The 14,668-nt window shown below is 46.2% G+C and overlaps 1 protein-coding gene across 2 annotated transcripts in view; it reads right to left on the reverse strand.

Moving 5' to 3' along the window:
• Nucleotides 1-997: 997 nt before the first annotated feature.
• Nucleotides 998-14,668, reverse strand: part of RSF1 (remodeling and spacing factor 1) — a 79,605-nt gene continuing 65,934 nt past the window's right edge. The window contains exons 11-16 of one of the 2 annotated variants that reach the window (XM_081327801.1): nt 14,279-14,388; nt 8,655-8,722; nt 6,499-6,706; nt 5,936-6,159; nt 4,819-5,007; nt 998-4,052 (exon numbers count right to left, since the gene is read on the reverse strand). In XM_081327801.1, the coding sequence (XP_081183927.1) occupies nt 3,484-4,052; nt 4,819-5,007; nt 5,936-6,159; nt 6,499-6,706; nt 8,655-8,722; nt 14,279-14,388 (1,368 nt within the window). In that variant the 3' untranslated portion in view covers nt 998-3,483. The remainder of the gene's footprint in view (nt 4,053-4,818; nt 5,008-5,935; nt 6,160-6,498; nt 6,707-8,654; nt 8,723-14,278; nt 14,389-14,668) is intronic. The other variant, XM_081327800.1, reaches the window with a different exon arrangement.

Genomic DNA, 14,668 nt, shown 5'->3' on the forward strand with positions numbered 1-14,668 from the left:
GACTGGCTCAGGAATTCTGGGAGCTGAAGTCCACGAGTCATGAAGGGGCCACAGTTTCCCCATGCTGGCTCAGGAATTCTGGGAGTTGAAGTCAACAAGTCATAAAAGGGCCAAGGTTGCCTACCCGTCCTAGAATCTAACACTAACATCATCTTCAAGCTGTTGAGGTTGAGAAACACTCCTGTGGTGGGCTGAAAGGCAGAGATACACAAACTCTACTGCTTTTCTTGAAATACAGGCAAGTCCTCGACTTATGACAATCGAGCCCGGAATTTGTTAAGTGAAAAACATTTGTTAAGTGAATTTTGCCCCATTTTACGACCTTTCCTGCCACAACTGCTAAGTGAATGGCTGCAGTTGAGAAGTTAGTAACCCGGTTTGTGACCTGAGTCTGGCTTCGCCATTGACTTGGCTTGTCCTAAGGTCACAAAGGGGGATCAAGGGACCCTCCCCGGGATACTGCGATGGTCATAAATAGGAACCAGTTGCCAAATGTCGGCATTTTGAGCACGTGACCATGGGGATGCTGCGACGGGTTGTAAATGTGAAAATCGGTCATGTCATTTTTCTCACTGATGTCATAACTCTGGTCACTCTACTAACTGTTGTAAGTTGAGGACTACCTGTACTCAAATGCCAATAATTCACTTTGCTTGGGAGCCTAAGGAGAACTGAAAACAAGAAGTGAGAATCAAATCATCCAGGGTTGTGCGATTATAATCTTCCCTTTAGTAGGAAAGCCCAGGGCTATCAGACCAGATTGTCGAATAAGAGAAACACTGATTAAAGTACTGTATTCCTCTAAATTGTGACCAATGAGAGGTTGTTCTTTCTCGTTATAACGATCGCATTTTAAGGAGAAGAAAGGAAGAATTCAAATTTGCAGAATGAAGTTAGAGCAATGTTCTTCAAGCGCAGCAACATTAAGGTTTGGACTTCAATTCCCAGAATTCCCAGCTTTGTTTTTTTTATTTGGGGGGGGGATAGACACTTTTGATACAGGGATTTCAGATTTACTCCGCATTTTACGCTGTAAAGATTTCTGGAAACAGAAAAAATCAACCGAAAACAAGGTAAATTAACATTCAAAAATTAACATTCAAAAAACCAAGAACGAGTTACTCATTTCTGTGGATGCCGTCAGAGCAGACCCGAATTACCTCACGCAGCCCGAGTCATTTGCTTCATTGAGTAGAGTAATGCTGTTCCAGGAAAGCCTTTTTTTTTTTAAAGGAGAACCTTAGGATTTTAAAAGAGGGAGGTATGAAGCTGGAATATTACGTATGAAGTTCGAAGAGAAGAAAGTCAACATTTCAAGACAAGGAAGATTATTAAAGGACCTGGGTATATTTTTCACCAGGTATTTCCTGAGACCAAGCGCCGAGTTTAAAAGCAATAAAAAGCAATGAGCAGAAGCCAACATCTCTAAAATGCAACGTGGTTATTGTAACAGCAGGCAAGGGAAGGCAAATCCCCACTTCCACCTCAGTGAAATGTAATGAAACTAGCCTCCACATAAGATCCTTAAGTTAGCACGGAGAATGTCCACATTTAATTGTTGTTGTTTTTTCCAGCAGCCCACACGCTCCACGCAAACCAAGAAAGGAAGCACAGAGACAAGACTGCAATTGTTTGAATGTCTATTAATGGACAGGCAAATTCTTCTGGTCAACTTATTTTCCAAAGCACCCAGAAAGCCGGATAAGAAGCAACGGATGGAAACTAATCCAGGAGAGAAGCAACCTAGAACTAAGGAAAAGTTTCCTGACAGTTAGAACAATTAACCAGTGGAACAACCTGCCTCCAGAAGCTGTGGGTGCTCCCACACTGTAGGTTTTTAAGAAGAGACTGGACAGCCGTTTGTCTGAAATGGTATAGTGTTTCCTGCCAGAGCCAGGGGGCTGGACTAGATGACCTCCAAGGTCCCTTCCAATCAGCTCTATTCTGATTGATCTCCATGCTTACACTGCGTGTTAGCCATCGTATCCCAATGCAGGGATACCTGAAAACTTAACACGTGCTTCCCAGAAAAGTCTGAATTAAAAAAAAAAAAGTTGGTAAGCGATAGCTATGAAATACATATTAAAAAAAAAACAACCACTCCTAAGACGCCAGCTGTGGTTAAATTCTGCTAGATCATCCAGAGAAGTAAAACTACGACACGCACACGGGCACACAAAATACACGCTTTCTAAATCGAAAAACAAAAAAATCTCCCAGAAAAAAACAACAGAAAACCCCCCAAACATTTAAACCCTGCTCTATTTCCGTACTTCAATTTGAAGTAGATATTGAGATGGCCGTGAGGGTTTTAAAAGCAGCTGTGTCACCAAGTCTGGGCTATTGAATCTCTCCGGGATTTTATTGTACTTTGGGGTTACTAGCCGAGGGGTAAATTCATAAAAAGCAGCCTTGCGCCATCCCCACCAGTGCCGTTTCAAACTCCAGAAAGTTCATGAAAGTTTTTACACTGTTTACTGTATGAAACACTTTTAAAATATGTTTATTGGGGGGAGAAAGGGGAGACCATGAATTAAAAGACGATGCCAAGAAAATGTCTCGTTTTTTCGTTTTGTTTTTTTCCATGAAATTTTCTCCAAATCTGTCCACTGTGCTAATAATATTTCAGGATCTTGTCAACGGTTGCTTTCTTTTTCTTTCTTTCTAGGAAGGCAATTTACTAAAATCAACTAAAGGTTAAGTTAGCCTACAAGTTCACAAAAAAAAAATGCAACAGTTAAAAGATAATTCGTTTCTTCGTCCCCTTAAAATTGCGTGTTAAAATTGTCGTCTAAAGTTGTGAACATTTAAATAGAATATATATCTCCTATGAAAAAAAAAAGTCGGAGCACAAGTGTTTCTGTCCCCGCGCCCGGCTCCTTTTCTCCCTCCTGCTCCCACCTCCCCAAACTCCAAAAGTTTTTTTTTTTTTTTTAAGATTTTGGGCCCTGGCCAAATTGGAATGCTTTTGTTAACATACAACCATCCCATTTCCCCTTAACAACTTTGTGCGCCCCTTCAGGAAATATAGAGTCAAAAATATACAATTCTCTCCTTTTTTTTTTTTAACTACATGCTCTGCATCTGGACGATTGTTTTTGTTTGTTTGCCAGGATTATGAAACTGGAGGAGGAGGAAGAGGAGGAGGTTGTGGCGAGGAAAGTAAAGGGTCAATCTCTTCCAAAGAAAAATAGCTGTAGAAAAAAAACGGGGGGGGGGGAAGGAAACCTGGTTGCTGGGGTTGGGGAGGAGAGGAGGCAAGGAAAGGATAAAAAAAAATAATATATACATTTTTTTTTTTTAAAAAAAAAAAAGGAAAAAAAAAAGAGATACTCCCAAAACTGCAGGGCTGGTGAAAATTTTGACTGCTAAAAAGTTGATACTGTAGTGGACTTTCCTAGGAAAAAATAAAACACCTTTTAATAACTGGCCCGCTGGTATGAGCTACCATGGAATAAATTAGCACAAAAAAACCGGGAGTTTTTATAACTGTTCACTGTTACAGACGTAATCCACAAGGTCAGTCACTCGCAAGAGTTCGTCTTCGTCTTCCTCGGGTCCGCCGGCTTCCAAGCCGCCCCCCGTCCCGTTGGGCGCCAAGCTGGCGTTGGCTGTGCTGTCCTTGGTCAAGGGGGCCTTCTCGGTGGGCTTGCCGATCAAGTTCTCGATAGCTTTCCCCGGGCTCTGTCCGTTGGTGGAGGGCAAATCCACCAGGCTGTAGTCCAACGGGCTTTCCACCTTCCCCACATTCTCAAAGTCATCCTCCTCCTCGCTTTCTATCCGGTAGCAGGCCTTCTTGGCGGCGTCTGGCTGCGCGGGAGAGGCGGAGGGTTTCTCGGCCGGCGCCGGCTTGGAGGCGTCCGTGGCGTTGGGGCCGTTGTCCTCCTCGTCCGTTTCAATGCGGTTCACCCGCTTGCGAAGGGGCCGGCCTCCGTCCTCGGGGTCGTCGTCGCCTTCCGAGTACTCGTCGGTGGTGTGGCTCCGCTTCCGGACTGACCTCCTGGACAACCTGGCGGGCTGGTCGTCCTCAGAACGATTAGCCAGGTAGCTCTCTGCAAGAAGGAACAGACTTAGTGAAACCTGACGGGGTTTCCGGGGGGGAGCAGGACTACAAGGAGTCCCCGACTTACGACCAACAATTTCTGTCGCTAAGCCAGTCACGAAGTGAGTTTGTCCCATTTTACGAGCTTTCTCACCGCAGCGGTTAAGTGGACCATGGGCCGTTGTTAAGTTAGTATCGCGGTTGTTAAGTGAATCAGGCTTTCTCCATTGATTTGGCTCAGCGGACGGTTGCAAAAGGGGATCGCCTGACCCCCCCCCAGGGACACTGCGACCGTCATACATGTGAGCCAGATGCCAAGTGGGCGAATTTTGATCACGTGATCACGTTTGCCACAGTCGTAAGTTTGACAGCCGGTCATTAGGTCCCTTTTTTTGTGCTGTTGTATGTTCGGTCACTAAATAAATGGCTGTAAGTCGTGAACCGCCTGTATGGTTACGACACTAACTGAGTGACCTTGGGCTGGTCACTCTTTCTCAATCTAAACAACCATGCAGGGCTCTTACGATGATAAGACAAGAAAGGGGATGAACGATTTGGGCTCCTGAAGAAAATGTCTATAATTTTCTTAAATCTCATCAATAAGTACGAATTTCGCATAGGGAAAAAATGGGTTATCTTAGCAATTAGCTTGGCAAGGCTAAGTCTTGGTGCTCATCCCTGCCAACCTGTGTTCCATTGTGTGAAGAAACCTTCGCGACTGTGGTGGGATTTAAATTGCGAACTGGTAATAGGAAAGAAATAAAGGCGCGCCATACCTTCGCTGTCTGAACTGGAAAGCCTGCGCTTATGTATTCTTCGCATCTCTTTCCCGTATCGGAAGCTTTTCTGAGATCCTTCGCTTTCCGAATCTTCCTTGTAGTTGACTTGCCTCTTCTGATTCCGCCGAGATCTTCGTCTCGTTTCCAAATAATCGTCATCGCTGTATTCGGAAGAAGCGTCTGTTTCTGCGGGAGGCGCAGAGCCAGGAGACAAGAAAGAAACTGCCTTATGAATATATTGTCAAGGCTGCTAACTCCGGATGTTTTTGCTTTGACAACGGTTAGAGATGCAAGCATTTTCTTCTTACGTTTTACTTTTAGAGTTAGGTGATGCTGGGGGGAGGAATGTGCACGAGAGTTTAGCTAGACATAACAATGCTGAACCTACCGTGAGAACCAAGGTTACTGAAATAAGAGATGATAAGAATTGGTGGGTTGGAGAACTGGAGGGGGAGCCCGCATTTCAAACTAATTGGGGAATGTGGTTTACGACTGTTAATTGGAGGTGGGAACTGTGCTTTGATACTATGTGCTCAGGGGAAGGGAACTCAGATTTTGGCTTCGATTGTGTTAAGTATCAATGCTATGCTACCCGAATAAAGATACTTTAAGGTAAACGATGCCTTGAAGTTCTTTGAAGAGTTTCATCTGTCGGAAGCATGACATATATAATGTATGTATAGTATACATGTTACTGTATTTGTAGGATTATGACTTTTGGGTTATACGAATGACAAACGCAAATAAGGAGGTATGAATTATTAATGCTGCTCCTCCAGTGGTTATTTCAATTATTAAACTACATCATTAAACGATAACAAGGTCATCCATCTTTTGGGGAACTGGGTGCTGCAGGATACTGAGCAGAAGAGACCAGAAATCTTTATGATAAAGTGTTCAAAAATGCAGATGACGGTAATTGGGATCGGAATTCCCATTGCTAGGTGATCAGCCATAAAGTGGAACATCACGTGACCACACTGCTTAGCAACGGCAGTCCCAGCAATACCCAGTTACTGTCATTAAGTGTAAGAAGATGGTTGATCCTCTGGGAAAGGAGATATTGGTCAGAACCACTCAATATTTGGACAGCTATCAAGTTACCAAGACCTACCAGAGTTGCCGCTTAAGTTATCCTCAGAGTCTTCCTCTTCGTCGTCTTCCGAGTATCTCTTCTTGATTGTTTTTCTCTGTAGACGCCGGCTTTGTCTCATGGGCCTGGGGTGGTACCGTCTCGGCCGACGCTTGGAGAAGTCTACGTCGCTGTCGTCATTTGAGGGCTGATCCTCTTCACTTTCATCCAGGTTGTCATCCGATACCACAAACTCATCCTGAGATCTGTAGGGACAGAGATCAAAATGAAGGAATTTGGACTGAAAACATATTTAGCTGGTTAAGGATATGATGAGATAAAACCTTTATTGTTTTAAGGAAGGGAGGGAGGGAGGGAGGGAGGGAGAGATAAGGATGGATGGAAGGAAAGAAGGAAGGAAGGAAAGAAAGGAAAGAAAGGAGGGAAGAAAGAAGGAAGGAGAAAGAAGGAGAGGAAAGTAAGGAAGAGATAAGGATGGAAGGAAAGAAAGAAGAAAGGAAGAAGGAAGGAAGGAAAGAAAGGAGGAAAGAAAGAAAGAGAGAAAGGAGAAGGAAGGAAATGTAACAGATTATAAAATGCCTCACCCTTCACTGATTCTGAATTCATCCTCACTCTCTTCTTCATCCAGGTTGCTGTCGCTGTCCAGGTCGTTCAGTCGCCGCCGTTTCTTGCGTCGGAGGGCAGCAGCTCTGGGGGGCCGTTTGCTCTCCTTCCTTTCTTCCTCCAGAATGGTGGAGATATCCTTGCCTCGATGCCCCGTGATGTTGGACATGTCCTTCCCTCTTCCGACACCTATGGGTTGTTTTTTTTTGGGGGGGAGGGGTTTCCAAGAGGATAGAACAGAATAGAGTAACAGAGTTGAAAGGGACCTTGGAGGTGTTCTAGTCCAACCCCCTGCTCAGGCAGGAAATCTTATACCAGGGGTAGGCAACCTAGGCCCCTTCATGACTCGTGGACTTCAACTCCCAAAATTCCTGAGCCAGCATGGGGGAACTATGGCCCCTTCATGACTCATGGACTTCAACTCCCAGGATTCCTGAGCCAGTCTGAGAGAAACCTTGGCCCCTTCATGACTCGTGGACTTCAACTCCCAGAATTCCTGAGCCAACATGGGGGAACTATGGCCCCTTCATGACTTGTGGACTTCAACTCCCAGAATTCCTCAGCCAGCATGGCTCAGCTTAGAAACCTCTCCCTTTCCCCTCAGCATGGCTAGCTGAAGAATTCGGGGAGTTGAAGTCCACGAGTCATGAAAGAGCGAAGGTTGCCTACCCCTGCCTTATACCATTTCAGACAAATGGCTGTCCAATCTCTTCTTAAAAACTCCCAGTGTTAGAGCATTCACAGCTTCTGGAGGCAAGCCATTCCACCGATTAATTGTTCTAACTGTCAGGAAATTTCTCCTTATTTCTAAATTGGTTCTCTCCTTGATTAGTTTTCATCCGTTGCTTGTGGCAACAATGAACTGCAGTAGGCCTTCTTATATAGCCTATGCTTTTCCTCCCCTGCTTCCATAATCTCCCTTCCATGAAACAATGGCCTGCAACACTTTTTGGATCAAGCGACACACCTGGCTTTTGAGCGGCAGGTGGGGCCCTCACTCCCTCAAAAGTGGGGAGAGAAATAACCAAATGCCCATTTGGTTTAATTTCCATGTAACGGAAGGTCCTCAACGTACGACCACAACTGAGGGCAAACTGTCATTTACAAAGCAAGATGGCTGTTTAGTGAGGTTTTACCCCACGCTACGACCTTTCTTGCCCCGGTTGTTAAGTGAATCACTGGAGCTGTTAAAATTAGCAAGATGGTTGTTAAGTGAAACTGGCTTCTCCAATGACTTTGCTTGTTGCAAAAGGGGATCGTAAGACTCCAGGACACTGCAGCCATCATCAATACGAGTCAGCTGCCAAATGTCTGGATTTTAGTCACGTGACCATGGTGTGTGTGTGTGTGTGTGTGTGTGTGTGTTGCAACCATCATAAATGTGAAAAACGATCACTTTTTTCAGTGCCATTGTAACTTCGAATTGTCACTAAATGAATGGTCGTTAAGCCGAGGACTACCTGTACATAGGATTCCTCCCTCTTCTTCTGTCTCTTCTTTTTATTCCAGCATCCTACAAGGGAGGTGACGTTATGTGAACAGCAACTAGTAAAAACAGTAGGACCAAAAAGCTCCTGAACTTGGTTTAGTTAAACAGGGGTAGTAGGCAACCTTGGCTCTTTTATGACTCGTAGACTTCAACTCCCAGAATTCCTGAGCCAGCCATGCTAGCCCAGGAATTCTGGGAGTTGAAGTCTGCAAGTCATGAAGGGGCCATAGTTCCCCCATGCTGCCTCAGGAATTCTGGGAGTCAAGTCCACAAGTCATGAAGGGGCCAAAGTTTCCCTCATGCTGCCTCAGGAATTCTGGGAGTTGAAGTCCACAAGTCATGAAGGGGCCTTAGTTTCCCCCATGCTGGCTCAGGAATTCTGGGAGTTGAAGTCCACGAGTCATAAAAGAGCCGAGGCTGCCTACCCCCGGTTTAGTAGGAAGAGGGCAAAAGCCAAATCCTATTATTATTGCACTTAGCAAATATGCAATTTTCCTGCCCCGAAGTGAAACAGCTCAGCATCTAAAACCCTCAAACTAAATTCGGTCACCTGCCGTGCCAAAATTCGGAATAACTGTCCGCGGCTCGACTCATCCACACCTTTCTCTATCCAAATTCCTCTCCCCCCCTACTCAAAAAAACGCCCACCTCCTCCATCAGCCTCCTTGATGTCGTCTTCTATGGCTTCATCAATGGCCTCATCGAATTCATCAAACCTGCAGAAATAGGAGAATTCAGGAGGATGTTGGCCACTGTGGGTCTCAGCCCTGTTAGCAATTTGGCTTCGCGGCCCTACAGGATCCTCTCCGTGAAAAGAGGATCTAACTTGTATTTACTTGTTTGGTTTCCACCCCATCTTTATTTCGTGCAACCCAAGATGATGTGTAAAACACACCTGCCATGTTTTCCCCCTCAACAACTCTGTGAGGTGGGTTGGAGAGACAGACGGAGAAAGAGGCAGAGAAAGACAGAGAGAAAGAAAGACAGAGGCAGAGAAAGACAGAAAGACACACAAAGAAAGAGAGAGAAAAAGAGAAAGTCAGAGACAGACAGAGAGTAAAAAAAGTCAAGAGAGTCAGAGATAGCGAAAAAAACAGAAAGAGAAAAAGAAAAAAAGAGTCAGAAAGATAGAGACAGAAAGACAAGAGAAAAAAGAGAAATAGAGCCAGAGTAAGATTGAGAAAGTGTGTGTGTGTGTGTGTGTGTGTGTGTGTGTGAGAGAGAGAGAGAGAGAGAGAGAGAGAGAGAGAGAGAGAGAGAGAGAGAGAGAGGGAGAGAGAGGGAGAGAGAGAGAGGGGGAGAGAGAGAGGGGGAGAGAGAGAGAGAGAGAGAGAGAGAGAGAGAGAGAGAGAGAGAGAGAGAGAGAGAGAGAGAGAGAGAGAGAATATGTAAAGTCAACCAGCAGGCTTTCATGCCTAAGGGAAGACTAGAACTCAGATCTCCTGGTTTCTAGGCCAACATTTTCACCACTGCACCACTCAACCTTCTAAAAGTTTTGGCAACCTTCTGAATTGAAGTTATCCTAATGCAGGGGTAGGCAACCTTGGCTCTTTTATGACTCGTGGACTTCAACTCCCAGAATTCCTGAGCCAGCATGGCTGGCTCAGGAATTCTGGGAGTTGAAGTCCACGAGTCATAAAAGAGCCAAGGTTGCCTACCCCTGTCCTAATGCAAAGCACGTATTTCCCCTGTAATGCCACTGAAATAATATTATGCCTCAACGTAATGCTATCCATGCCTCAGCCACTCTTCAAGGGATAAGTAATCAAATGTAATAAGGCAACAGGCATCAATTATTTATCACTTGGTAACCAATAAATAACCATCACTTTACAAGCACATTAATTTTCTGGTTATCAAATCAATCACCCACCGCTGTCATATTTAAATAAACAGATTAACTAGCCCACAAAGAGGAAATGAAATTTTATTATCAATTACCAATTATCAATGGTATTTGGGGTGGCTTTATGCTAACAAAGAGAAAGATGCAAAGAGGAAGAGAATTAACTTGAATTTCACCAAAGAGCCGTTCCGATTATTTTTACTTCAGAAATGTTTGAAGAAAGAAACGCTAGAGATCGAACTGTGTTACGATTTTTGTGGTACGCTTTTGTCACATTTAGCTTAAATACAAGCAAGGCAAACCTTTATCAGCTCCTTGATCGATGTATCAGCACCAAGTATTAAAAATGGACATTCATTTCCCACAATTTTCTCCCGTTATTCCTTCTGGGAGGAAAGCAGCTTGCTCTTTTAAGGGCTAACCTGCCTTTTTTTATATAACGGAATGACCCAAAGCAAGGGAATCAGATGGATCACAGTTTCTCATCCCAAAATTCAACTTTCCACCATACTGCCGATGAAGCAATGTGCGCAGAACACACTGAGCCAAGAAGGGGAAACTGGTGGCCGAGCAGAGGTGGCTAAATAAACGAAAAAGTCCCAGTATCTTTTACCCTGGGCGTTAACATACTGCTTCAGGGTGCTGGGAGCTATAGTTCAACAATCTTGGAAGAGGTCAGGGCTCCTCCACTTTTTCATCGAGACGTATTCAGGAGTGACGTTTGAGCCCTTCAACCTGGTTGATGGTTTGCTTCCAGGTCCAATTCAAGGTGTTGGCTATCACCTTTAAAGCCCTTCGGGGTGTTCTGTCCCAGCCTTCTTAGGCTCGCAAGGAGAAATCCCACTTCCAAGAAGCAGGCTGGAACCACAGGAAAAAACCAATCCCCTTTTATTATTCACAGACCTGAGTCAATGTCCAAGGCAAACAAACACAGTCCACAGAGACTCGATCCTCAACAGGAACGGTTGCCCTCGGCAACCAGCACCTCCCACACCTTCCCTTTTATAATTCAGCCAAGGCGTGGCTTCCTAATGCCTTCTCCTTTGCCTTTGGAGCCGCCCCATTGCATTCCTCTGTCCTACTCGCTTCTCCTGCCGGCGCATTCGTGCATCCGGGATTTGTCCCGGCTGTGCTTCATCAATGTCCAACTCAGGCTGCCAGCACAGCTATGTCTCAGCCTGAGTGCGAGTAGAAGGGCCAGGCTCCTCGTCCGACTGTAAGTCTCAGAGCTCCTCAGAGCCTTCCTCTGACTCTGATGTCCCTCCACGCCCCTCCTCTTCCTCAGCTGCTGGGTCCACTGGCTGGCGAGGAATCACAACACGGGGTATGGGACCAGGTTATCTGAGGAACTCTCCTGCCCCAATGGGATTGGCCCGCCCCACTCGTTCTGGCAGAAGGGGCATGCTGTGGCCTCCATTGTCAAAAAAGTTGTAAACGATGGTGTCTAGGAGGAGAGCCTTTTATGCTGTGGCCCATGGGTTTTGGAACCTCTTGCTAACAGAGGTAAGGTCTGCACCCATCCACGCTGGCTCTGTGTGGGTGTGATGGGAGCACTCTAATAGGGTAAACTAATATGGACTATTTGTTCCTATTATCCTATCAGATCGTTCTTGCCTTTGGTTTTCTAGTTTTGTACCTAATGTTGCTGCTATTTTAATATTTGTTCTTTTAGTTGTTAAGCTGCCCAGAGTCGTAGTTTGTAGAGTGAGATGGGCAGCACATTAAATTTAATAAATAAAAAGCTTAAACAGAAGGCTGTCTCTTACAATAAGCCTCTTTTCAAAGCCAAAGCAAGATGCCAGAGGGGAAGGAAAAGGGGAGAACTTTCCGACCGCCCATGGTTTTGGAAGCGAGGAAGGTTGAGTTGAAGAGAGTTTTGTTCCCTTGCTGAGACACCTTTCATTTCCTAGATTCCTTAATTTTTGCAACTTCGGCTTGGTACATCTTGGATTGGAGACGCAACATCTCACAAATCGAGAAAAGTAACCCCCTTCAGAAAGGGCCCGCAACTTGGGTGTCCTCCTGGATTCACGGCTTAATTTGGAAGATCATCTAACTGCCGTGACCAGTGGGGCTTTTGCACAGGTTCGCCTGGTACGCCAGTTGCGCCCCTTTTTGGACCGAGATGCCCTATGCACGGTCACCCATGCCCTTGTCACCTCTCGCCTGGATTACTGCAATGCTCTCTACATGGGGCTGCCCTTGGAAGTGCGCACGGAAGCTTCAACTGGTGCAAAATGCGGACGCGCGGGTGCTTATGGGAGTATCTCGATACTCCCATGTTACACCACTCCTGCGTGAGCTGCATTGGCTTCCGGTTGGCGTCCGGGTGTGATTCAAGGTGCTGATAATCACCTTTAAAGCCCTACATGGCTTAGGCCTGGGGTACTTGCGAGACCACCTGCTGCCAATGTCAACCTCCCATCGCCCGGTTCGCTCCCACAGTTGGCCTCCTCAGGGTGCTGTCGGCCAGGCAATGCCAGCTGGTGACCCCCAGGGGGAGTCTTCTCTGTGGGCACGCCAACCCTCTGGAGCGAACTGCCCGCGGAGCTGCAGATGGCCCCTGACCTTCGGTCCTTCCGTCGTGACCTAAAGACCTGGTTATTCCAACAAGCGGGCCTGGACTGATCATAGTTTTTAAATTTGTTTTTTTATTGGTTTAAATTGTTCTTATTTCTTATCTTGTTTAATCCTCTTTTAATTTTTGTATTTATGTCTTTTAACTTTTTATTGTTGTGAGCCGCCCTGAGTCCTCAGGGAGAAGGGCGGCATATAAATTTAATAAACCTTAAATCTTAAACCTGAGGGCTCCTTGGTGCTCTCTGAGCTTGGTTGTTTTCTTGCAGACATTTCATTAGCCAACAAGGTAACATCGTCAGTGCTACTAGGAAGTGGGTTCTGCTCTTATTTTTAAATACTCGTGGCTTGCCCTGTCAGTTTTTTTGGGAGTGTTCCTGGATTAGGCTGTTGTTTGCTGTTAGCTTGTTTGTCTGAGTTGGTGATTTCTTTGTTGGGGGTAACGGTGCTTGGACAAGCTACTGCATATAAAGAGAGAGCAAATCCCTCTCCCTTCTAGCACTGATGATGTTTCCTAGTTGGGTCATGAAACGTCTGCAACAAAACAACCAAGTTCAGACAGCACCAAGGACCCCACTCTTCTCTTCCTCCTCCTCCTCCTTGCAAACCCCACTCCCTTCTAGCACTGAGGATGTTTTCTAGTTGGGTCATGAAACGTCTTCAAGAAAACAACCAAGCTCAGAGAGCACCAAGGACCCCACAATCCTCCTCCTCCTCCTTTCCACAAGCCCCCTTCCCTTCTAGCACTGAGGAAGTTACCTAGTTGGGTCATGAAACGTCTGCAAGGAAGCAACCAAGCTCAGAGAGCACCAAGGACCCCACAGTCCTCCTCCTCCTCTTCCTCCTCCCCACAAGCCCCCCTCCCTTCTAGCACTGAGGATGTTACCTAGTTGGGTAATGAACTGCCTGTAAGAAAACAACCCAGCTCAGAGAGCACCCAGGACCCCACAGCCCTCCTCCTCCTCCTCTTCCACAAACCCCACTCCCTTCTAGCACTGAGGAAGTTACCTAGTTGGGTCATGAAACATCTGCAAGAAAACCATCAAGCTTAGAGAGAACCAAGGATCCCACAGTCCTCCTCTTCCTCCCTCTACTAACCCCACTCCCTTCTAGCACTGAGGATGTTACCTAGTTGGGTCATGAAACGTCTTCAAGAAAACAACCAAGCTCAGAGAGCACCAAGGACCCCACAATCCTCCTCCTCCTCCTTTCCACAAGCCCCCTTCCCTTCTAGCACTGAGGAAGTTACCTAGTTGGGTCATGAAACGTCTGCAAGGAAGCAACCAAGCTCAGAGAGCACCAAGGACCCCACAGTCCTCCTCCTCCTCTTCCTCCTCCCCACAAGCCCCCCTCCCTTCTAGCACTGAGGATGTTACCTAGTTGGGTAATGAACTGCCTGTAAGAAAACAACCCAGCTCAGAGAGCACCCAGGACCCCACAGCCCTCCTCCTCCTCCTCTTCCACAAACCCCACTCCCTTCTAGCACTGAGGAAGTTACCTAGTTGGGTCATGAAACATCTGCAAGAAAACCATCAAGCTCAGAGAGAACCAAGGATCCCACAGTCCTCCTCTTCCTCCCTCTACTAACCCCACTCCCTTCTAGCACTGAGGATGTTACCTAGTTGGGTCATGAAATGTTTATAAAAAAAACAGCCAAGCTCAGAGAGCCCCAAGGACCCCACAGTCCTCCCCCTCCTCCTGTCCACAAACCCCACTTCCCTTCTAGGACTGGCACTGTTTCCTACTTGGGTCATGAAACATCTGCAAGAAAACAGCCAAGCTCAGAGAGCACCAAGGACCCCGCAGGTCAACCCTGAGCTTCATATGTGCTCCTGTATCCGTAATTTACCTGTAGCTGATACACTTCCGCTGCCTGGTTGACCTCCTTTCAAGCAGCTTTGCCTTTGATTTTTTGGTGTCTTTCTTCTTTTCATCTACGGGCTCTGGAATTTCAGGCTCCTGTTGGAAAAGACAAACGCCTTTCAAATAAACCATCTGTTGCAGCCAACGCCAAGAACTTTCTTCTGCTCGTCAACCATTTGACGCTTGGTGGAGCAGTGGGCTAATGCCTCCTTAAGTAACACCAGCTGCCTGCAATTAGTGCAGGTTCGCATCCCACCAGGCTCAAGGTTGACTCAGCCTTCCATCCTTCCGAGGTAGGTAAAATGAGGACCCAGATTGTTGGGGGCAATTAAGCTGACTTTGTAATAATGCCGCTGGGGGGGGGGGCGAAAGCCCT

This window comes from Vipera berus (genome assembly GCF_964194415.1).
Source record: "Vipera berus genome assembly, chromosome: 4".
Taxonomy (NCBI): domain Eukaryota; kingdom Metazoa; phylum Chordata; class Lepidosauria; order Squamata; family Viperidae; genus Vipera; species Vipera berus.